At 53.7% G+C, this 23,723-nt stretch overlaps 2 protein-coding genes across 11 annotated transcripts; one reads left to right on the forward strand and one right to left on the reverse strand.

Annotated features, from left to right (window-relative positions):
• Positions 1-321: 321 nt before the first annotated feature.
• Positions 322-16,005, reverse strand: SUGP2 (SURP and G-patch domain containing 2). Of its 6 annotated transcripts, none has more exons than XM_054517334.1 (12): positions 15,929-16,005; positions 15,357-15,518; positions 15,072-15,233; positions 12,734-14,338; positions 11,920-12,037; positions 9,558-10,915; positions 8,472-8,583; positions 7,320-7,825; positions 5,869-5,933; positions 5,011-5,147; positions 3,568-3,688; positions 322-2,547 (listed from the first exon to the last, which is right to left on the reverse strand). In XM_054517334.1, the coding sequence occupies exons 2-11, from the start codon at positions 15,460-15,462 to the stop codon at positions 3,568-3,570; spliced, it is 4,290 nt and encodes a 1,429-aa protein (XP_054373309.1). In that variant the 5' UTR covers positions 15,463-15,518; positions 15,929-16,005; the 3' UTR covers positions 322-2,547. The 6 variants fall into 6 exon arrangements, 4 of the variants coding, with proteins under 4 accessions (XP_054373309.1, XP_054373310.1, XP_036255151.1 ...); XM_054517335.1 differs by lacking the exon at positions 15,929-16,005 and having other exon boundaries at positions 9,558-9,668; positions 9,711-10,915; positions 15,357-15,604; XM_036399258.2 differs by lacking the exon at positions 15,929-16,005 and having other exon boundaries at positions 5,011-5,144; positions 15,357-15,604.
• On the forward strand, positions 15,860-23,249 carry ARMC6 (armadillo repeat containing 6). Of its 5 annotated transcripts, none has more exons than XM_036399269.2 (8): positions 15,860-15,945; positions 16,674-16,830; positions 17,256-17,338; positions 18,002-18,569; positions 19,270-19,415; positions 20,154-20,285; positions 20,683-20,820; positions 22,137-23,249. In XM_036399269.2, the coding sequence occupies exons 2-8, from the start codon at positions 16,710-16,712 to the stop codon at positions 22,347-22,349; spliced, it is 1,401 nt and encodes a 466-aa protein (XP_036255162.1). In that variant the 5' UTR covers positions 15,860-15,945; positions 16,674-16,709; the 3' UTR covers positions 22,350-23,249. The 5 variants fall into 5 exon arrangements, with proteins under 5 accessions (XP_036255162.1, XP_036255163.1, XP_036255161.1 ...); XM_036399270.2 differs by having other exon boundaries at positions 15,885-15,945; positions 16,671-16,830; XM_036399268.2 differs by lacking the exon at positions 15,860-15,945 and adding an exon at positions 16,145-16,238.
• Positions 23,250-23,723: the final 474 nt, after the last annotated feature.

A 23,723-nucleotide genomic window follows, 5' to 3' on the forward strand; every position in this document is an offset into this window, starting at 1 on the left:
AAGGATGTCCCCAAAGGGGCTTTGGGGTCCCTCCCACCCCAACCCCTCCCTGACCCCGCAGGGGTCAGGAAACCCCAAATCTCAAACCCCAAAATCCCAAAATTCCAAACCCCAAACCCCCAAACCCCAAAATTCCAAACCCTAAAATCCCAAAATTCCAAACCCCAAAACCCCAAATCCCAAAATTCCAAACCCCAAAATCCCAAATCCCAAACCCCAAAACCCCAAAATCCCAACACCAGAATCCCAAACCCTGAAATTCCAAACCCTAAAACCCCCAAACCCCAAAACCCCTGAACACCAAACTCCCCAAACACCAAATTTCCAACACCAGAATTTTATTGGCACAGAGAACTCCAACAGTCCCAGCCCCAAACGGAACAAAAACCCCAAGACTGGTCACCAAAAACCCCAAAACTGGATTTTTTTTTTTCAGAAAAACCCCGTGGTGGTTTGAGCATATTCTCATTTTTCAGGTGTTTTATTCTGAATTTTCAGGTGTTTTATTCTGATTTTTCAGTGCTTTATTCTCATTTTCAGGTGTTTTATTCTGATTTTTCAGTGTTTTATTCTGAATTTTCAGGTGTTTTATTCTGAATTTTTAGGTGTTTTATTCTGAATTTTCAGGTGTTTTATTCTGAATTTTCAGGTGTTTTATTCTGATTTTTCAGGTGTTTTATTCTCATTTTTCAGGTGTTTTATTCTGAATTTTCAGGTGTTTTATTCTGATTTTTCAGTGCTTTATTCTCATTTTCAGGTGTTTTATTCTGATTTTTCAGTGTTTTATTCTGAATTTTCAGGTGTTTTATTCTGAATTTTTAGGTGTTTTATTCTGAATTTTCAGTGTTTTATTCTGAATTTTCAGGTGTTTTATTCTGATTTTTTGGTGTTTTATTCTCATTTTTCAGGTGTTTTATTGCTCAAACCCACCTCGGGTTGTGCTTGGCCACTCAGCTCTGAGATATGCAGGATTCAAAACTCAAATTAATTAATTTATTTTTTTTAAATTAGGGTACGAAGAAGTCAAAAGGAGAATATTTGGAGTTTTGAGGCTTTATGTGGGTAAAATAAAAGTTGGAAGTAGAGTGGGAGGTCAGGAGGAAAAGACCAAAACCTTGTACGTTGATTTTTGGGAAATAATTCCAGTTTTTGGTGAGGAATCCCATCCCCAAAAATGGATTTTGACCCCCAAACCCTGCTCTGCACCCAGAGGAATTCCAGATCCCAGCAAAACCAAATTCAAAATTCAATCCAAACAAAACCGCGAATCCCTGCACAGGGCCAGAGGCGCAACAAAAATGCAAATCCAGGCCCGGGATCGCCCAGCTCGACCCTGAGCATCCCCAAACATCCCTGGCACCAAACGGGGAAAATTCCTCATCTGCCCTCTCGGGGTGGAGACTGCACGGCAAGGAGGGAAAACCCGGGATATGGGGCAGGAAATGCGGAATATGGGGTGGAATTCCAGGGAAAACCCGGGATCCGGGGCGGGAAACCCGGAATTTGGGGCGGGAAATCCGGAATATGGGAGGGAAAACCCGGAATATGGGGCGGGAAATCTGGGGAAAACCCGGGATCCGGGGCGGGAAATGCGGAATATGGGGCGGGAAATCCGGGGAAAATCCGGAATATGGGGCAGGAAATCCGGAATATGGGGCGGAAAACCCAGAATATGGGGCGGGAAATCCGGAATCTGGGGCGGAAAATCTGGGGAAAACCCGGAATCTGGGGCGGAATTCCGGAATTTGGGGTGGAAAATCCGGAATCTGGGGCGGAATTCCGGGGAAAATCCGAAATTTGGGACGGAAAATCCGGAATCTGGGGCGGAATTCTGGGGAAAATCCAGAATTTGGGACGGAAAATCTGGAATTTGGGGCAGAATTCCAGGGAAAATCCAGAATTTGGGATGGCAAATCCGGAATTTGGGGTGGAAAATCTGGAATCTGGGGCAGAATTCTGGGGAAATCCGAAATTTGGGGTGGAAAATCCGGAATTTGGGACAGAATTCCAGGGAAATCCAAAATTTGGGGTGGAAAATCCAGAATCTGGGGTGGAAAATCCGGAATTTGGGGTGGAATTCCAGGAAAAATCCAGAATTTGGGACGGAAAGTCCAGAATCTGGGGTGGAATTCCAGGGAAATCCGAAATTTGGGAAGGAAAATCCAGAATTTGGGGTGGAATTCCAAGGAAATCCAGAATTTTGGGATGGAGAATCCGGAACCTGGGGTGGAGTTCCAGGGAAAATCCAGAATTTGGGATGGAAAGTCCGGAATTTGGGGTGGAATTCCAGGGAAAATCCAGATTTGGGATAGATCCCAGGGAAAATCTGAAATTTGGGATGGAAAATCCGGAATCTGGGGTGGGATTCCAGAGGAAATCCGGAGTTTGGGGTGGAAAATCTGAAATTTGGGGTGGAATTCCAGGGAAGATGCGGAATTTGGGGTGGGAAATGTGAAATTCGGGCGGATTCCGGGCAAATCGGAGCAAACGCAGCAGAGACAGCGCGGGAGGGAGGGGAGGGCCCTGGGGTCCTGATGGAAACAGAGCCTGGAATGAGAGAAACAGAGAGGGGAAAAGGGGGGAAAGAGGGGAAAAGGGGAAAAAACGGGAAAAAGAGAGGGGAAAAAGGGGAAAAAGAGGGGGGGGAAAAGGGGGAAAAAAGGGAGAAAAGGGGGAAAAAAGAGAGAAAAGGGGAAAAGAGAGGGGAAAAAGGGGAAAAAAGAGAGAAAAGGGGAAAAAGAGAGAAAAAGGGGGAAAAAAGTGGGAAAAGGGGGGGGGGAAGAGAGAAAAGGGGAAAAGAGAGGGGAAAAAGGGGGAAAAAAGAGGAGAGAAAGGGGAAAAAGAGAGGAGAAAAGGGGGGAAAAAAGAGTGGGGAAAAAGGGAAAAAGAGTGAGAAAAAAGGGGAAAAAGAGGGGGGGGAAAGGGGGGAAGAAAAAGAGAGAAAAAGAGAGAAGAGAGAAAAAGAGATTCTCAGAAATCTGAAAAACTCCAGCAAGTGAAGATTTTGGGGTCCCTCAGCACCCCCAGGGCACCCAGAACCCCCAAGAACTGCCCCAGAACTGCGGGGAAAGGGAGAATTTGGGGCAGAAAGGGAGAATTTGGGGCAGAAAGGGAGAATTTGGGGCAGGAAAGGGAGAATTTGGGGCAGGAAAGGAGAATTTGGGACAGGAAAAGGAGAATTTGGGGCAGGAAAGGGAGAATTTGGGGCAGGAAAGGGAGAATTTGGGACAGGAAAAGGAGAATTTGGGGCAGAAAAGGAGAATTTGGGGCAGGAAAGGGAGAATTTGGGGCAGGAAAGGGAGAATTTGGGACAGGAAAAGGAGAATTTGGGGCAGAAAAGGAGAATTTGGGGCAGGAAAGGAGAATTTGGGGCAGGATTGCAGGGAAAGGAGAATTTGGGGCAGAATTGCAGGAAAGGGAGATTTTGGGGCAGGAAAGGAGAATTTGGGACAGGAAAGGAGAATTTGGGGCAGGATTGGGAGAATTTGGGGCAGGAAAGGAGAATTTGGGGCAGGAAAAGGAGAATTTGGGCAGGATTGCAGCCCCGGCCCCCTGTGTAGCACTCACCTATTTGTTTGCCCTTTTCTGCCGGTACATCTGGATCATCCTCTGGCGGAAAATGTCAAAAGCGTCCTCGTGGCTCTGCTCCCCCGCCACTCCCAAACCCTCCCCAGCCGAGGTCGCAGCCCTGGCCAAGGAAATGTCACAGTCAGAGCCAACAGATCCCATTTCTTCCAATCCGTTCTGCGGCGCCCGCCGCAGCCAAATACTTTGAATTATTTTGAATTATTTTGAATTATTCTGGATTATTCTGGATTATTTTAAATTATTTTAATTTTTTTTTCCCCCCCAGTTCCCATTTCTAGGTGAACTCCCAGTGGCAAAATGGGATTTTGTGGGGAAAAAGAAAAGAAAAAAAAAAAAAATCAGGTGGGAGAGGGGATTGTGGAGCAGGGTTTAAGTTGGGGTTTGGTTTTCTGGTGGAAATCTCTCGATTTTGGGGCCTCAGGAATTCGGGCCCAGAGGATTTGAGGGGGGGATCAGGGAACGGCAAAGAATTCGGGATAAAAGGGAATTTTATGGAGATTTAGGGCATTTCCCATATTAAACCTTTATTTTCCCCTATTAAAAACTCTTAATTTCCCCATTAGAATCATGAATTTCCCCTATTAAAACCCCTTATTTTCCCCTATTAAAACCTCTATTTCCTCCATTAAAAACTCTCAATTTCCCACACTAAAACTCTTATTTTCCCCCATTAATTCCCCATTTCCCCCTATAAATCCCCCGATTTTCCCCTATAAACCCCCCCGATAAATCCCCTTTTTTCCCCGTAACCACCCCTATAAATCCCCTCTAAACCCTCCTTTTTCCCCCACTAAAACCCCCTATTTCCCCCCATAAATCCCCTATAAACCCCCCTTTTTTCTCCCACAAATCCCCCTATTTTCCCCCCACAAATCCCCCTATTTTCCCCCCACAAATCCCCCATTTCCCCCCCCATAAATCCCCCTATTTTCCCCCCCATAAACGCCCCATTTCCCCCCCATAAATGCCCCATTTTCCCCCCATTTTCCCCCCCATAAATGCCCCATTTCCCCCCATTTTCCCCCCTTTTCCTCCTTTTCCCCCCTTTTCCCCCCCATTTCCCCCCCATAAATGCCCCATTTCTCCCCCTTTTTCCCCCCCATTTACGCCCCATTTCCCCCCCCATTTTCCCCCCCTTTCCCCCCCATTTCCCCCCTATTTCCCCCCCCAGAAATGCCCCATTTCTCCCCATTTCCCCCCCCCAGAAATGCCCCATTTTCCCCCCATTTTCCCCCCCATAAATGCCCCATTTCCCCCATTCTCCCCCATTTCCCCCCCATAAATGCCCCATTTCCCCCCATTTTCCCCCCCATTTCCCCCCCATTTCCCCCCCCATAAATGCCCCATTTCCCCCCCATAAATGCCCCATTTCCCCCCCATAAACGCCCCATTTCCCCCCATTCTCCCCCATTTCCCCCTTACAGGTGCAGGGGCTCCCGGATGCCGCGGCCGCGCGAGCCCAGCCCGTGCCCCTCCTGCCAGCCCATCCTCTGCAGCATCTGGAACCCCACGTTCCTGGGGCTCAGCCTCTTCTGGGGCACCTCCGGCGCCCTGGGCTTCTGGGGAAATGGGGAAAAACGGGGAAAAAACGGGGAAAAAACGGGGAAAAAACGGGGAAAAAAATCAACATTTACTAGGGAGAAATGGGTGAAAAAAAATTAAAATTTATTAGGGTGAAATTCCCATCCAGACCGGTGTAAATTGGATTTTTTTTTAAAGGAAATTCCTTATTTTAAGTGAGATTTTAAAGGGATTTTCATTCATTTAAAGGAATTTTTTAATTATTTTTTTAAAGGAATTTTCTCTTTTTTTTAAGGAATTTTTAAAAGGGATTTTTTAGAAGGAATTTCCTGCCAGCATCTGGAACCCCACGTTCCTGGGGCTCAGCTTCTTCTGGGGCACCTCCAGCGCCCTGGGCTTCTGGGGAAAACGGGGAAAAATGGCAAAAAAAAAATTAATATTTATTAGGATAAAATGGGTAAAAAACTATAAAATTTATTAGGGTGAAATTCCCATCAGGATCCGTGTAAATTGATTTTTTTAAAGGAAATTCCTGACATTTAAAGGAATTTATAAAGGATTTTTTAAATGGAATTTCCTTCCTTTAAAGGAATTTTTAAAGGAGTTTTTTAAAGGAATTTCCTCACAGTAATTTCCTTCTTTAAAAGGAATTTTAAAATAAATTTTTAAAAATGAATTTCCTTCTTTCCAGATTGTTTTTTTCCCCAAACCATTTCTCATTTTTGGTTGGATTTGGTGGCAGAAATGCGAATTTTTTACCTTTTTTTTCTTTGTGACAGGGCAGCCCCGGGGTCTGTCATAAGCAATCCTGACAGGTTCATGCACTGCAAGGCAAAAACCCACAAAATTCAGCTGGAAATCCAAATTATTTTAGTAAAAAAAATTTAATTTTTTCCTCCAAACAACAGCTAAAAATCCTCCAAAAATTCCGTCTCAAGCCTGGACCTAAAACAGAAGCAATAAGAAAAATTAAAGCAATAAAAAGATCAGAATTAATGAAAAAATTCAATATATTTGCAATCTAATAGAAATATATTGGCCCATAACAAATGATTTCTTCAGCTCATTTTTGTACCAAAAATGCCATTTTTAAGTGACAAAACACCAAAAAAAAAAAAATCAGATTTTTTGCCCAAATCCTCATTTATTTCAGTATAAAATTTAACCCTTTCGGTGCCCGCTGACCTTGAGCTCAGACCCTTCAGGGACCTGGAGCTGAGTTTTGTATTGGAGAAATCATGGGGTTTTTAAGTGACAACACCTAAAAAATGGAAAAAATGGGGATTTTGGCGCTAATTCCATAGGGGATTTAACCCCTTCAGCGCCCACTGACCCTTGGGCTCCTGGATGAGGCAGATCCTTCTGTGGGCCAGGATCAGGCCCACCCTCAGGGACTTGGAGCTGAACTTTGCATTGAATAAATGCCATTTTTAAAGCCACAACACCTTAAAAAATGGGGATTTTGGCCCAAATTCCATTCAGGATTTAACCCTTTCGGTGCCCACTGACCTTTGGGCTCCCGGATGAGGCAGATCCTTCTGTGGGCCCTGGATCAGGCCCACCCTCAGCGACTTGGGCTGAACTTTGCATTGAACAAATCTGATGTTTTTAGTGACAATGCACCCAAAAAATGGGGATTTTGGCCCAAATTCCATACAGAATTTAACCATTTCACTGCCAAGCCACCCTTGGGCTCCTGGATGAGGCAGATCCGTTTGGGGCCCTGGATCAGGCCCACCCTCAGGCACTTGGGGCTGAACTTTGCACTGAACAAATGCCATTTTTAAAGCCACAACACCCCAAATTCCGTACAACACCCCAAATTCCTTTCGGTGGCCCAAATTCCATAGGGAATTTAACCCTTTCGGCGCCCACTGACCTTTGGGCTCCCGGATGAGGCAGATCCTTCTGTGGGCCCTGGATCAGGCCCACCCTCAGCGACTTGGGCTGAACTTTGCATTGAACAAATGCCATGTTTTAAGTGACAATGCACCCAAAAGATGGGGATTTTGGCCCGAATTCCATACAGAATTTAACCATTTCACTGCCAAGCCACCCTTGGGCTCCTGGATGAGGCAGATCCATTTGGGGGCCGGGATCAGGCCCACCCTCAGGGACTGGGGCTGAACTTTGCACTGAACAAATGCCATTTTTGAAGCCACAACGCCCCAAATTCCGTTCAGGATTTAACCCCTTCGGCGCCCACTGACCTTTGGGCTCCTGGATGAGGCAGATCCGTTTGGGGGCCGGGATCAGGCCCACCCTCAGGGACTTGGAGCTGACGCGTTTGCGGGGGAAGCGCGCGCCGGGGCCCGGGCCGGGGGGTGCCTGTGTCGACAGAGTTGGGACAGCGCCGTCAGAGGGGCTGCAGAGCTGCGCGTCACCTCCTGACACCTCCTCTCCTGCCAGGGACACCACATCTTCCTCTAGCTTTGTCACCCTTCTACCTGCTGCCACGGCCTCCTCATCATCCTCATCCTCCTCATCAGCTGGGGAGGGCTCAAACTCAGCTTCTTCCTCTTCCTCTTCTTCTTCTTCCTCTTCTTCTTCTTCTTCTTCCTCCTCCTCTTCCTCCTCGTCCTCCTCGGTGTCCAGGGCTGTCCCTGCAGCCCTGGCAGCTTCTGCAGCCTCGGGGCTGAAGGTGATGGAGGGACACAGCTCCAGGACTTTCATGCGGTAGAATTTGAAGGCGGGGCTGGTTTGGTCCTGCAGGAACCTGGGGTGAGGAAAGGGGAGGTGAGGAATGAAAATGAGGGGGGAAAAGGGGAAAATGAGGGGGGAAAAGGGGGAAAATGCAGGGGGGAAAAGGGGGAAAATGCAGGGGGGGAAAGGGGGAAAATGCAGGGAAATAAAGTCAAACATGCAGGGGAAATAAGGTAAAAAATCCAGGAAAATAAGGTCAAAAAGCCAGAGAAACAGTATCAAAAATCCAGGAAGATAAGGCAAAAAATCCAGGGAAGATAAGGTCAAGAATGCAGGGGAAATAAAGTCAAAATGTCAGAGAAATAAGGTGAAAAATCCAGGGGAAAGAAGGTCCAAAAGCCAGGGGAAACAAGGTCAAAACTCCAGGGGAAATAAGGTCAAAAATCCAGAGAAATTAAGGTCAAATGAATTCATTGGAATCATCTTGAAAACTCCCAGTTTCAGGGTTCAGGTTGGTGATTAGGCTCAAAAAGAAACCAAGTTGATGATCAGAAATCAATATATTTCTGCAGAAATGTTTCATTTTCCCCGAGATATTTCAGATATTCCCCATTAACGGAGGTGCTGGAGAACTGCCCCCAAATCCCCAAAGGTGTTCCTAAATCCCCGAATGCAGGGATTGGAGCAGGAAGGGGAGGGAGGGAGGGGCAGGGACTCACCAGAGCTCGGGGTTGTCTGCGCTGTTGTCAATGCTGAACTGCTCAATCTCTGGCCCTACCTGAGCCACAAACCTGGCCAGCTTCTCTGCAGTCTCCATGGTCCTGGCATCCACTGCAAGGGGCAAAACGTTCTGTGAAACAGGGCAGGGCAGCCGAGGGCTCCAGAGCTCAGGGTTCCACACACAAATGGGCTCGGGGGCCTTCGGCAGGGACTTCTGTGGATTGCAGAAGTTTGGGTTTTTTTCTGGACACGGTTTGAAATGCCCAATCCAACCCCAGATTGTTTTCCCTGCTATGATTCAAAATTCCCACATAACCTGTTTGGTTTTCCTGCTGTAATTTAACATCCCAGCTCTAACCCCATGTTAGTTTGTTCCCTGCTATGGTTTAGATTCCCAATCCCACCCCATGTTAGTTTTTCCTGGACACAATATTCCCAAAATTCCTGTTTGTTTTCCCCCTGCTATAGTTCAAAATCCCCAATCCAACCCCATGTTAGTTTTCCTGGACACAATTTAATATTCCCAAAATTCCTGTTTGTTTTCCCCTGCTATAGTTCAAAATTCCCAATCCAACCCCTTGTTAATTTTTCCTGTTTGTTTCCCCTGCAATAACTGAAATCCCCAATCCAACCCCATGTTAGTTTTTCCTGGACACAATGTTCCCAAAATTCCTGCTTGTTTTCCCCTGCTAGAGTTTAGATTCCCAATCCAACCCCATGTTAGTTTTCCTGGACACAATTTAATATTCCCAAAATTCCTGCTTGTTTCCCCTGCATTAACTGAAATTCCCAATCCAACCCGTTTGTTTTTCCTGGCTATAATTGAAATCCCCAATCCAACCCCTGTTTGTTTTTCCCTGCAATAACTGAAATCCCCAATCCAACCCCTGTTTGTTTTTCCTGGATATAATTTAAATTCCCAATCTAACCCCATATTAGTTTTTCCTGGCTATAACTGAAATCCCCAATCCAACCCCTGTTTGTTTTTCCCTGCTATAACTGAAATCCCCAATCCAACCCCACATTAGTTACTTTTTCCCCTGCTACAATTAAAACCCCAAGTCCAGCCCCAGAGCCCCACTCACCATCAGCAAACTGCGATCCCAGGGCTGGGAGGGGTTCAGGATCTGCTGCCAAACCCTCGGCATCTGCTCTTCCCTCTGCTGCCACGGGCACCTGGGAGCTGCTGCTGGCACCTTGGGGGGCACAGGTGGCACCCTGGGGGGCACAGGTGGCACCCTGGGGGGCACAGGTGGCACCTTGGGGGGCACAGGTGGCACCGGGGCCAGGCCGGGCCAGGCCAGCCCCTGCACTGGGCGGGTTTTGCTGTGCCTGCTCCAGCCCCGGGCCAGCTGACAGGTTTTGGTCAGGGTGTTTCATTCCAGTGCCAGCTGACACATTCTGCTCTGGGTGTCTCATTCCAGTGCCAGCTGACAGGTTTTGGTCAGGGTGTTTCATTCCTGTGCCAGCTGGGAGATTCCTGTCTGGGTGTTCCAGCCCCGGGCCAGCTGACAGATTTTGGTCAGGGTGTTCCAGCCCTGTGCCAGCTGGGAGATTCCTGTCTGGGTGTTTCGTTCCTGTGCCAGCTGACAGGTTTTGCTCTGGGTGTTTCATTCCTGTGCCAGCTGACAGGTTTTGCTCTGGGTGTTTCGTTCCTGTGCCAGCTGACAGGTTTTGCTCTGGGTGTTTCATTCCTGTCCCAGCTGACACATTCTGCTCTGGGTGTTTCATTCCTGTCCCAGCTGGGAGATTTTGGTGTGGCTGCTCCAGCCCTGTGCCAGCTGGGAGATTCCTGTCTGGGTGTTCCATTCCTGTGCCAGCTGGGACATTTTGCTCTGGCTGTTTCATTCCTGTGCCAGTTGCAAGGTTTTGGTCTGGCCCTGTCCCAGCTGGGACATTTTGGCGTGGCCGTTTCAGCCCTGTGCCAGCTGACAGAATTTGGTCAGGGTGTTCCATTCCTGTGCCAGCTGGGAGACTTTGCTCTGGCTGTTCCATTCCTGTGCCTGCTGCAAGGTTTCTCTCTGGGTGTTCCATTCCTGTGCCAGCTGCAAGGTTTCTCTCTGGCTGTTTCGTGCCAGTGCCCGCTGGAGCATTTTTGCCTGGCTGTTCCATTCCCGTGCCCCCTGGAGCATTTTTGCCTGGCTGTTCTGTTCCTGTGCCCCCTGGAGCATTTTTGCCTGGCTGTTTCGTGCCTGTGCCCGCTGACAGCAGGGTCTGGGTGCCAGTGCTTGCCCTCCTCACCTTCCTGGCACGGGCAGGGGCAAGCCCAGTTTTTTTTTTCCTCTTGAAAAGTCTCCTTTTGATGCTGGCCACCCTCCTGGCATAGAGCATGGCCCTCAGGGACTCCGGGGCTGCTGCCTCCCCTGCCAGGCTGCTCCTCTGCACCTCCGACAGCCTCAGCCTGTAGTACTTGTACTCCAGGCTCTCCTGGTCACACAGGAACCTGAGAAACAGAGAAATCTGGTTAAAATCTCGGTATTTACAGCCTCAGCCTGTAGTACTTGTACTCCAGGCTCTCTTCCTCAGACAGGAACCTGAGAAACACAGGAAAAAAGGAGAAATCAGCTCAAAATCTCCATTTTTACAGCCTCAGCCTGTAGTACTTGTACTCCGGGCTCTCCTGGTCACACAGGAACCTGAGAAACAAAGGAAAAGGAGAAATCAGCTCCAAATCTCCATTTTTACAGCCTCAGTCTAAGATCTGTATTTCTTGTGACACAGGAACCTGAGAAACACGGGAAAAAAGCAGAAATCTGCTGGAAATCTCCATTTTTACAGCCTCAGCCTGTAAGATTTGTCCTCCTCCTCAGACAGGAACCTGAGAAAGACAAAAAAAGGAAAGATCAGCTGAAAATCTCCGTTTTTTACTGTGATATTTGTCCTCCTCCTCAGACAGGAACCTGAGAACACAGGAAAGGAGAGATCAGCTGAAAATCTCCGGTTTTGAAGTAAAACCCCCTCAGCATTCCCGTCTGTTTATTTTTCCAGGTGTTCCGCACGAGGCTGGGCAGGTTTTCCTGGGATCAAGGAAAGAAATAACTGACAGGAATCCATCAGCTCACACACCTGGAGGTGCCTCAGCTCCCCCTTTCCCAACACCTTCCCTGGAATTCTAAACCCCGGTACCTTGCTGGGTGTCTCCATCACCTGGATTTGCTCCTAAAATGCAAATTCCTTTGAACAGCTTGAATTTGGAACAACAAAGAGCCATTACTGACACATCAAAAGCAGCAACACAAGCACCAGGATCATTTCCAGGGATAATGAACACCAGGAAAACACTTCCCCCTAAAAAAAAATATAAAAAACCCTTAAAAATTTTTAAAAAACCCAAACAACAACCAACCTAAAAAAATGTACAACATGCTTTGATCATTCCCATGGAGCGAAGGGCTGAAGTTTTAATTAATTTAATCCAAATCTGCCAGCCAGTTCCCACACACCCACCAGTACTCAGGAGAGGTTTTCTGGGCACTCCTGTCCTTGGCAGACAAGGTTCCTGCCACGATGCTGCTCACCAGCTGCTCAATCGTGTCCAGAACCTTCCTGTCAGCTCGCTGGGGGGCTGTGGGGAGAAAGAAATCCCATTAAAAACCCCCCAGATAAATAAATAAATACATAATAACTATATATATATATAAATCCCCCCAAAAAGCAAAACTTTATTATTTATTAAAAACACCCTGGTTTAAAAAAACACATCCACAGCCATCCCAGGCGAGTGGAACCATCCCTAAAAAGGCAATTTCTTGACGCAGCAAAAGGAGTTTCTGTGGAAAATCAGTTTATTGGGATGCTGCTCTGAAGGGCTGGGTGACAAATTTCCAACCATTTGGTGCCAGCGCTGCAAAACCTCCCTGAGAAAGGATCTGAGGCTCAAGGAAAAAATCACTGGTTTAGGGAAAAGCAGGATGGATTCAGAATGCTTCAGGCAGGAGGGAGCACTCGCCCAGCTCAGGGATTTGGACATTCCAAGGGACTGCACCTGGGTCTGATTAGAGTGGTGCCGGTGACATCCCCAGATCTGCATATATGCAAATATTTACTCTGCAATTAAGGCAGTTCCAGGTCCACCCCGGTTTCCCCGCCTTGAGGTGACGAAAGAGGGGTGAAAAGCTGGGATTTCAGAGAGGAAGAGAAGGAAGGACAGGATTTCACCACAGGAACTCCAGCACACTCCCTGTGGGCCTCCCCGGGATCCCCTCCCTAAGCAAAGCGCAGCCACGAGCCCCGTCCTGCAGGGCGCCTCCCTCCCCGCTACCTCTGGGGCCGGGGGAGCCTGTCTGGAGCTGCTCCACGGGCGCTGCCTTCTTCATCTGGATGGGAAACCCGCTCCTCTCCAGCCAGGCCTTCAGGTTCTCGATGTACTCCCTCCCGAAGAGCGTGGAGTCGTCGAAGTTGGGGAAGGCTGTGGGCGCCGGGGCCATCTCCTGCAGCCCCACGGCCTCCAGGATCTTCTCCTGCCTGAAGACAGAGGCCAGGGCGAAGGTCTGGCCCAGCAGGGCCAGGGATTTCCTGCACAGGGACACGGTGGTCTCGAAGGCGTCGGCCATTTCCCGGGGGTTGCCGAAGCCGCTGCTCTTGAGGCTCAGCTCGTAGGCGTTGCAGGCCATCAGCAGAGGGGTCACCCCCTTGAGGAGGCGGTCCTGCAGCCTCATGATGTACTTATCAAAAGGCTTGATGATCTCAAAGAAGCAGTTCTTGGTTTTGACGGCCCCCTTGTCCAGCAGCATGTTCAGGAACTCGTTGTCCACCTTGGGGGTTTTCAGGGCGGCGTGCTGCAGGCTCTTGATGGTGAAGAAGCAGTAATCCCTGTGCTCCGGCCTCAGGGAGCACTTGAAGGAGGCCAGCATCTTGGCGCAGGTCTCGGTCTCCAGCTCGAAGAGGGCCCCGAAGAGCCGCGAGAACTCGGCGTCGTTCCTGATGCTGTGGAACCCGGCCCACTTGATGATCTCCATGCCGAAGGTGGAGAAGATGTCAGACTTGTCCACCAGGTCGAAGCTGAGGCTCCTGAAGGCGTGGGCGGGCTTTGGCGGCCTCAGGACGGCTCTGGGGGCTGCCGCGGGGTGCGGCTGGAGGGGCGCCGGCCTCTGCTCGGGGCGGGCAGCGCCTTCCAGAGGCGGCTCCAGAGCTTTGGCATCCAGCCCCGGCTGGGCCTTCTTCACGCCCCACTTCTTGAGGGGGCTTTTGGGGTCTCCTTTGAACGCCCTGGCCTTCGGCACGCCCCTGCTGAGGCGTTTCCCCCTGAGCGCTCTGGCCCTGCCCGCGCCTCCCCGGCGCGGCCGGAACTCGCCGTCCTCGGCCTCGTACTCCTGGCCCTCCACGCTGCCAAACTCCTCCTCCTCCATCAGCCCCGGAGACCTGAAATCCCCCAGGAGCTCCGGGGAGCCAAACCCCGCTGCGCGCTGCCCGCCGGCCTCCCAGCCACCCGAGGGGCCGTAGTCCCGGTGCTCCCGGTCCCGCTGCCCGTACTCCCGCCCGTGGGGAGCGGGGTGGTGCCCGAACTCCCTGCTGGCGGCAGCCGCACGGCCGAACCTCCTGTGATCCTGGCCAAACTCCCGCTCCCGGGGCGCGGGGCGGGAGAAATGTCCGTGGAAATAATTCTCCTTGCGGGGCAGGGGGCTGGCGGCGCGGTAGGAAGGGCCGGGGTAACTCTCCCCGGGGTAACTCTCCCCCGGATAATCCTCCCCGGGGTAGCTCTCCCCGGGGTAATCCTCCCCCGGATAATCCTCCCCGGGGTAGCTCTCCCCAGGGTAATCCTCCCCGGGCTCCTGGCTCCAGTCCTGGTGCTGGCAGTTGGCGTGAGGGAAGCGCCCGTCGTGCTGGAAGCTCTCGCTGTAGCGGGGCCGGGGCAGCCGGGAGGGAGCTGGGCAGAGAAATTCAATCAGAGGGTGAAAAGGGTCAAAACGGGGAGATTTCTGAGGGAAATCCACATCAGCACGTTCCCATCCCCATGTTCCCACCCCTAAGATGAGGAGCTCAAGTTCTCCTCCAAATCAAGTTTTTCTTTCTCAAGTCTTGGTCTTCTACCTGAGGCACAAAAACCACCAGAACTCTGAACTTTCAGCTTTCCCAGAATTTATAAAGTGTCAAAGACCTCCAAGACCAGCAACTCCAAGCTTTGGCCAATCCCCACCTTGCCACCCAGCCCAGAATTCCCATTCCACACCTGGACAGGAACTCGGGTTTTCTACAAACTCAACCACAATTCTATCATTATTGCAGGAAATTCTCATTTTCCAAGACCCTTGTTCCCCAATCCCAGAGGTTCAATTCAGAAAGTAAAGAATACTTGGAAAAAAAAAATAGAAGTGTTTAATATGAATGATTTCTTCAGGGCTCATGCAACTCTAAAAATAACCAGACTTCACTTTAAAGCTCTCCTGTGAATGTCCATCCCTCTGAATGCAACTCAAGTGTCTTGCTGGACATTTTACATCCCAAATTTAGGAGGTAAAACAATCCCAAATTTAGGAGGTAAACCAATCTGGGGACCGTGTTTTGTGTTATGTTCATGAGGTCAATGCCCTGCTTTGAGCTTTTTTCCCCCAAAAATAACACCAAGCACAAAGAGCCAAAGGCTTCCATGGCACTCCTACATTTATTTAACTTCTCGGCCATCACCAGAATTCCATCCTGCAGCCCTGGAGACCCGCCTGGAACCGGACCCACTCTGCGATGCTGAAGACAATTCCTTTGTCTCAATTCCCATTTTTTATCCCCGTTACGGTGCCAGTCCTTGCCCAGCTGTTCTCCTGCCTCTTCCATAAAAACGGATGTGGAAAAACACCGGCGCCAGGCCAATAAATAAATAAATTAATAAATGAATGAATCAATAAATGGCAGGCGCTGCCGGGCTGCTCCCGCCATCCCGGCTCTCCTACCTGGGAAACGATGGCCGGGATCCCCCGCGGCACCGCTCCGGTACCGCTTCACCTTGTCCTGCACCACGGCCTCGAACGTGTCGCGGGTGATCCTCCGAGAGGCCATCTTCCCCTCACGGCACCGGGGCTCGGCCTGCCGCGGGCCCGGGCTCCCGCCGCGGCCTGAGGGGAGGCGCAGCCTGAGGGGAGCCTCACGCTTCCCCGCCGCCCCCCGCGCAGCGCCGGGAGGAGGAACCGGAGCCTGAGCCCGGCCCGCCCTCACCGAAGCGGCCCCGGCGCCGCCGCCGCCCCGCCACACCGGGGCCTCACGATAGCCACGCCCCCTCCGCCGGTAGACACGCCCCTCCCGTTGATGGCCACGCCCCTCCCGCCGCTCCCGGGGCTCCCGGAGACCGCGGGTGGTCACGCCCCCTTCTAGCCCACGCCCCCTCCCGGTATAACCACGCCTTTCCTTCACACGGGCCACGCCTCCTCATGCGTTAACCACGCCCCCGCGTTCCGCCCCCTCCCGCCGCGCCTGCGCTGCGCGGAGCCGCCTGATCCCGTGCCGGCGGGCGCGGGGCGGTACTAACGGTGCGGGGCGCTGCCGGTAAGCGGGACGGGAGCGAGGGGAGCGGCCCGCGGCCTCCCGCTCCGAGGGAGCCACCGCTGCCCTGCGGGCGCGCCCGGGCACGCTGCACCTACTGCGCGTGCGTGGGAGCGGCCGGGCGCGGGAGCGGCGCGCGTGCGCGTTGCCGCCCCTCCGCGTTCTTTTTCGCTCGGCGTGAGGGCGAGCGGTGCGAATTGGGGCCATGGTGCATGCGCAGAGAGCGCGTACGGCGGCCGAGCGGGGCCGTCCCGCCCTCGCCTTTTGTGCGGCGGGGGCGGCCGGCGGGAGCCCAGGTGGGTCGTGAGGGGCAGCGGGGCCGCGGGTGCGCCCCGGAGCTTCCCTGGCACCGCCGCCTCCCTTCGGGGCTCTCTCCGCGTCTGTGGGAGCTGCGGGGCCCGCTGAGGGGTGTGGGATGCTCCGGGGCCCGGGGGAAGCGGGGCAGGGCGGGCCGAGGGCCGGGGCCGTGAGCGGGCGCGGTGCCCTCAGTGCTGCAGCGAGAGCCCCGTCACGGTGACAGCTCTGAAACCCCATGGAAATCCAGAACTGTCTTCTTATCCCTCTTCCTTACCGTGTTTTCCCCATTAAATGAAACACCGGCCGTGCCTTTGACCGGGTATCTTTGGTTCAGAGTTCTGAGCCTTTGTCTCGGGGAGGCACCAGCCCCTCGCTCGCGCTCTGCCGGGCATTAGAAGGTTTGACACCAACACGAGCTGTGCCTGTGTCAGCAGCAGGACACCGAGGCGGATCCAGCCCGTGCCGGCACCATGGGCTCCAAGCAGATCGCCCAGGAGACGTTCGATGAGGCGGTGCAGGAGAACATCACCGAGTTCGAGATGGAACCCGAGGAGGCTGTCAGGGAAGCCGTGCTGCAGTTCGAGTCCCAAGGTACCGTGCACTCTGCAGGCTGGGCTCTTGCAAATCGTCAGGGTTTAAAGGAGTCCTGCAGGCAGGGGTGGGTCGTGCAGCATTGGAAAGGAGCCTTTGTGAAGTGGAACAGAGACACCATTAATGCTGACCTGCTTTTGTGGATTAATTATGACTGCAAAACTGCTTAGAGGGAAGCTGGAGAGCAAAATTTGGTCAGTGAAATAAAATTCCTTCTTTTTTCTCCCCTCAACTGACATCTAGCTTTGTTCAAGGCAGAATCTGACCTTCCAGTCAGAATTGAACATTTCAGCATCTTTGCAAGTTCATCTTTGTTCTCTGTGGTTACCTTGGCAGCTTTTCTCTAGAACTGGAACTAATACTGTTTATTTGACTCCAGTTATCCTGGAGCCAGTATTAAACTTGGTTTTATTTCCTTCTTTTAGGTGTGGACCTGAGCAACATTGTGAAAGCTGTGAGACCTCCTGCCTCTGAGAACGGGCAGAGGCAAAAGCATCAAATCCTGCTGGTAGGAGCATAGATTGCTGCTCTCTCTCTCTCAGGGTTATATAATAATAATAATAATAATGATATAAGTACTAGGCCAACTTCTGCCTCTGCCCCATTTCTCTGGGAGCTCTTCAGGCAGTTAATCCTATTTATTCTGCAAGTATAAAACATTCCAAGAGCTCCTTGCACTTTGCAGGGAAGGCTCTGTGTAGGTGAGGTGGGGTCAGGCTCTGCTCCCAGGGCAGGACAGGAGGGAGCAGCCTCCAGGTGTGCCAGGGGAGGCTCAGGTGGGACTTCAGGAGGGATTTCCTCATGGGGAGGGTGCTCAGGGCTGCCCATCCCTGGAGGTGTCCCATGGGTGACAGGATGGGGACACGGAGGGGATCAGCCCCACTTAGCCCAGGCTGCTCCAAGCTCTGTCCAACGTGGCTGTGGATCCTTCCAGAGCTGGAATGAGCTGGTTAAACCCAGTTCAGCTGGTACTGGTGCCCAGTGGGGCTGTGGCAGCGGTGGCACAGGGAGCCCCCGTCCCTCTGGGAGCTGCGTGTACAGATCCCAAACACCATAAATGGCGCAACCTCCGCTCCCCTTACCCCGACCCAGTTTCCAGCCTCAGACCCCCCGCCCCGCTGTTGCTCCCGCACGCCCGGGGTGCAGCGCTGACCCTCGGTGTGTCCCGCAGACGCTGGAGAGCCTGGCGGGGGCCGTGGCGGAGCGGGACGCGGCGCGGCTGCCGCAGCCGCTGGCGGCGCTGGCGGCGCAGTGCCGGGAGCAGCTGGCCCTGCGCTGCCTGGCCGGCCGCCACGGCGCCTACCCCGCCGTGCTCTCGGCCTGCCAGCTGGCCGCAGGGGACCGGCAGCTGCTGCTGCAGGCCCTGGCCGCGCTGGCCGCCCTGCTGGACGGGCAGCCGGACCTGCTGGACGCCGCGGGGCGGGAGCTGCTGCTGCGCAGCCTGCGGGAGCAGCAGGACGCCGAGGTGACGCTGGCCGGGATCCGCTGCGTGCGCCACGCCTGCCTCAAGCACGAGCACAACCGGCAGGCCTTCGTCCAGGGGGGCGTCCTGCCCGTGCTCACCGGGGCCATCGCCCGGCACGGCAGCGCCGCCGAGCTGGTCAGGACGGCGGCCTCGGCCCTCAGGGTCATGACCTTCGACGACGACATCCGGGTGCCCTTCGGGCACGCCCACGACCACGCCAAGATGATCGTGCTGGAGAACGATGGCTTGAGAGTCCTCATCGAGGCTGCAAAAGGTAAAAGGGACCCTGGGGAGCTTGATCCTCATGGCGAAGCCCCTGGGATTTCTTCTCATTGTCTCAGGAATCACTTGGGATTTCTTCTGCCATTGGTTCAGGAATCACTTGGGATTTCTTCTCGGAATCACTTGGGATTTCTTCTCCCATTGTCTCAGAAATCACTCGTGATTTCTTCTCATTGTCTCAGGAATCACTTGTGATTTCTTTTCCCATTGGTTCAGGAATCACTTGTGGCTTCTTCTCAGGAATCCCTTGTGATTTCTTCTCAGGAATCCCTTGTGATTTCTTCTGCCATTGGCTCAGGAACCCCCTGTGATTTCTCTTCTCCCATTCTCTGATTTCTTCTCTCATTGTCATAACTTGTAGCTCCTCGGAGGTGATTCAAGAATTTGCCACCCAAATGGGGTTTAGTTCTCTCCATGAAATGTGCCCTGAGAGAGCCAAAAAGTGCCCCTGTGGTGCTGCTGATAGCCTGTGGGGCAGTTTTTCAGTGTATTTAGGAAGTGTTTTACATGCTTAGGGCCCTCTTGTCTCTGCTCAGCTGCTTCTTGCCCAGAGAAGTCATTGTGAGCAGAGTGAGCAGCTGTCATCTCCCCTGCTCTAACACATAAAACAAAATGCACTGTTTCCTGTGTAATGAACCCAAGTAAGCCCTGTTAATTGTGCACTAATGGCTCCATCCCTCTCTCCTGCACAGCCTTCACGGATAACTCCGCGGTTCTCAGCGAGCTCTGTGCCACCCTCTCTCGCCTCTCGGTCAGGAATGAGTTCTGCCAGGAAATCGTGGACCTGGGGGGCTTGAATTTCATGGTGACTCTGCTGGCCGACTGCATGGAGCACCCTGTGAGCAGTGGGGAGTGTCTGGGGATGGGCTGGGGGACTCCTCATCCTCAGCAAGGGGGTCCTGTCAGTGAGTGAGCCTCAGCCTGTGCCGTTGTCTGGGTTCCCCAGATGCAGGAGGAATGAAGGAATCTGACCCCGTGTTCTTAGAAGGCTGTTTTATTGTTTTATGGTCTATATTATATTAAAGAATGCTGTACTAAAGAACAGAGAAAGGATACGGACAGAAGGCTACAAAGAATGGGAATGAAAACCCCTGACTCCTTCCAGAGTCTGACACAGCCTGACCCCGATTGGTCATTAAGTAAAAACAATTCACACGTTGGATAAACAATCTCCAACCACGTTCCAAAGCAGCCAAACACAGGAGAAGCAAATCAGATAATTATTGTTTCCTTTTCCTCTGAGGCTTCTCAGCTTCCCAGGAGAAGAAATCCTGGCAGAGAGATTTTTCCAGAAAATGTGACAGTGGCACTCTGCCTGCTCCCAGCAAAGCTGCATGATTGGGTTTCCATCAAAAGGAGGATTTAGATGCTCGAGTCCCAAGGTTGATGTCTGATTTTTAAGCCTCGCTGATGGTCTGGCAGAGGTGCCCAAGGTCCAAGGAAGTGACCGAGGGTGGGGCTTTTGGAGCTGATAATTATCACAGCCGTTTCCACGGGATGGGGGCTGCTGTGCTTTGCTCTCTGAGCCCCCAGCTCTCCGTGCCGCTTCCTGAGCTGCCGTTTCTCCCCGGGGCAGGACGTGGTGAGGCAGGTGCTCGGCGCCATCCGCGCCGTGGCCGGCAACGACGACGTCAAGGACGCCATCGTGGAGGCCGGGGCCACCGAGCTGATCGTGCTGGCCATCAGCCACCACCTGGGCCAGCCTCAGGTACCCCCGGGCCTTGGCAGCTCCCTCGGGGCGGGCACGGGGCTCAGCCGTGCAGGATGTGCGGTGACCTTGGGCTTGGCTGCAGCGTCCAATGTTTGTGTGAATTTGGGGCTTTTCCGCCTTGTAGTGTTTTGTTTTCCTTATTCCTGAATCAGGTGGATGGTGGGGGTGGTGGTTTACACCTCTGGCGTGCAAAACACACAATTATGAAGGTTGGGAATATCTCTAAGATCATAATTCCAACCCTCCCCTTGCTGTACGTGCCAGAGCAGCAGGAGGCCGCGGCGGGAGAAACTTCAAAACAATAAAAACTACGGCACAAGTGCCATAGCAGGAAAGAAAGGGCACTGTGCCCTGGCTGCAGGGCAGGCAGCGAGCTGACTCCCGTGTGTTGCAGATCTGCGAGCAGGGCTGTGCAGCCCTGTGCATGCTGGCCCTGCGCAAGCCCGAGAACTGCAGCGTCATCATGGAGGGCGGCGGGGCCCTGGCAGCCCTGCAGGCCATGAGGGCTCACCCAAGGGAGGTGGCTGTGCAGGTGGGTGCCCACAGCCCCTGCGGAGCAGGCAGGGCTGTTCTGTGAGCCCTGGGCTTGCCTGCAAAGCCCACTGAGCCCTGGGCTTCCCTAAAAACCCACTGACCCCATGGCTTCCCTAAAAACCCACTGAGCCCTGGGCTTCCCTAAAAACCCACTGACCCCATGGCTTCCCTAAAAACCCACTGACCCCATGGTGCCCTACAGACCCCAGTGACCCCATGGCTTCCCTAAAAACCCACTGACCCCATGGCTTCCCTAAAAACCCACTGACCCCATGGTGCCCTATAGACCCCAGTGACCCCTGGGCTTCCCTAAAAACGCACTGACCCCATGGTGCCCTACAGACCCCAGTGACCCCATGGTGCCCTACAGACCCCACTGACCCCTGGGCTTCCCTAAAAACCCACTGACCCCATGGTGCCCTACAGACCCCAGTGACCCCTGGGCTTCCCTAAAAACCCACTGACCCCATGGCTTCCCTAAAAACCCACTGAGCCCTGGGCTTCCCTAAAAACCCACTGACCCCATGGCTTCCCTAAAAACCCACTGACCCCATGGCTTCCCTACAGACCCCACTGACCCCATGGTGCCCTACAGACCCCACTGACCCCATGGCTTCCTTATAAAACCCACTGACCCCATGGTGCCCTACAGACCCCACTGACCCCATGGTGCCCTACAGACCCCACTGACCCCATGGTGCCCTACAGACCCCAGTGACCCCATGGTGCCCTACAGACCCCACTGACCCCATGGTGCCCTACAGACCCCACTGACCCCATGGCTTCCCTACAGACCCCACTGACCCCATGGTGCCCTAAAAAACCCACTGACCCCTGGGCTTCCCTAAAAAACCCACTGACCCCATGGTGCCCTACAGACCCCACTGACCCCATGGTGCCCTACAGACCCCACTGACCCTTGGGCTTCCCTCAGGAATCCACTGACCTCCCTGCAGCCCCCAGTGACCCCATGGCTCCCTGTGGTTCCATACAGACCCCAGTGACCCCTGTGGCTCCCTGCAGCTCCCAGTGCCCCCGTGTCTGTCTGTCTGTCCCCAGAAGCAGGTGTGCATGCTGATCCGGAACCTGGTGTCGCACAGCTGTGACCGCCATGGCTCCCTGCAGATCCCCATGGCTCCCTGCAGATCCGTGACCCCGTGTCTGTCTGTCTGTGTGTCTGTCTGTCCCCAGAAGCAGGCGTGCATGCTGATCCGGAACCTGGTGTCGCGCAGCCGGGAGCTGTGACCGCCATGGCTCCATGCAGAGCCCCCAGTGACCCCGTGTCCGTCTGTCTGTCTGTCTGTCTGTCCCCAGAAGCAGGCGTGCATGCTGATCCGGAACCTGGTGTCGCGCAGCCGGGAGCTGTGCGGGCCCATCCTGGCGCTGGGCGCCGAGGGCCTGATCGCCGAGGCGCGCGCCGCCCACCGCGACTGCGACGACGTGGCCAGGGCTGCGCTCAGGGACCTGGGCTGCAAGGTGGAGCTGCGGGAGCTGTGGACGGGCCAGAAGGGCGGCCTGGCGCAGTGAGGCTCCTGCCAGCCGGCGGGGAAGCTGCGCAGCCCCGGAGCCCGGCGGGAGGCGGCCTCGGGCGGCTCCGCCCGACGGAGCAAACCCTGCCTGGGGAGGCTGCAGGGAGCCCGGGGAGCTGCAGCCGAAATGGCTTCCTGCGTTCACAGCCTGCAAACCAGCTCTGTGTAGTGATCATCGCCTGGATCATCTCATGGCTGAGGATGATCTGCTCCCCCCAGGCTGCAGGACGGGGCTGCTGTCGCTGCTCCCGTGCCCTGGTGACAGCAGCGCTGCCTCTGTCCTGCCCACCTTGGCTGCCGGTTCCCATCTGTGCCCCTGCTCGGGGGCTGCGTGGGGAGGAATCCCAGCATTTGTGAATGTGCTCTCCCTGCCCCGTGGCCCTGTTCTTTTACTGCTGACCCCACTCTTGTGTCGCTGCTTTGTTTGGGATTTTTCTGCCAGCGTAACGTTTTAAACAAAAACAAAAAACCACAAAAAAAGTACAAAAAAATAAGAAAAAAAGGCAAAGTAAGGATTTGGGATAACATCCAAAGGAACTGTTGGCATCCAGGAGGAAAGTTCACGTTCTCCCTCAGCGAGAGAAGCGGGGCAGGGACTGGCAGAGGGGTGGGAATTCCAAAGTGTGACCAAGCAGGCGCTGGTGCCACTGGGAGTCCCAGGCTTTGTCCCCTCCTGGCACTGCCCTGGATCCAGGAATGCTTTCATTGCAGTGAAGGGGCCAAGAACCTCGCGGACTGAGGCAGAACTATGGGTTTGTGGGCCAGAAAGGCTCTGAAGCCTCAGCTCAAGGCTCTGGTGCTGAGCCTTCCTCCTGTACCGCTGCCAGTTTTGTGAGTGGATGTTTTTAATGTGATATTCTCTGTAAAAATGGTGACCTTATAAAGCACTCAAACCTTCCACGGCTGCGTGGCTCTTTGTGGAGCCTTTTTGTGCGGCAGGGAAAGCGAGGGGCAGGGAGATGCCTGGGTGCTGCGTGAGGCCTGCACCTTGCAAAGGTCAGGGTGCTCCCCGCGCAGGAGGAGAGGCCGCGGGGCTTTGGGCGCCGCTCTGACCCAGCGAGGCTGGAAGGGCCCCCAGAGAGGGGGCGAGAGCTGGGGAGAACCGAGGGCAGCGGCTTGGCTGCAGCCCGGGGCTCCCGAGCTTTGCCGTGCGGGCGGGTTTGGGGTGGGGAGAGCAGCCCCAAAGGCCGGGGGGGATCAAACCCGCGGCGTTTCATGTCCTTCACCTTTGACCGAGAGCTGCTGGAGCCGAGGTCTCACCGCCGCTGCCGCGGGGACCGGGCAGAGCCGCTGCTGTCCCCAGCGGGGCCGTGCTGCACAGCGGAGCCGGCCGGGAGCCCCGGGCTGGGAGCCCCGGGCGCTCCCCGGTGGG

Source organism: Molothrus ater, chromosome 26 (assembly GCF_012460135.2).
Source record: "Molothrus ater isolate BHLD 08-10-18 breed brown headed cowbird chromosome 26, BPBGC_Mater_1.1, whole genome shotgun sequence".
Taxonomy (NCBI): Eukaryota; Metazoa; Chordata; class Aves; order Passeriformes; family Icteridae; genus Molothrus; species Molothrus ater.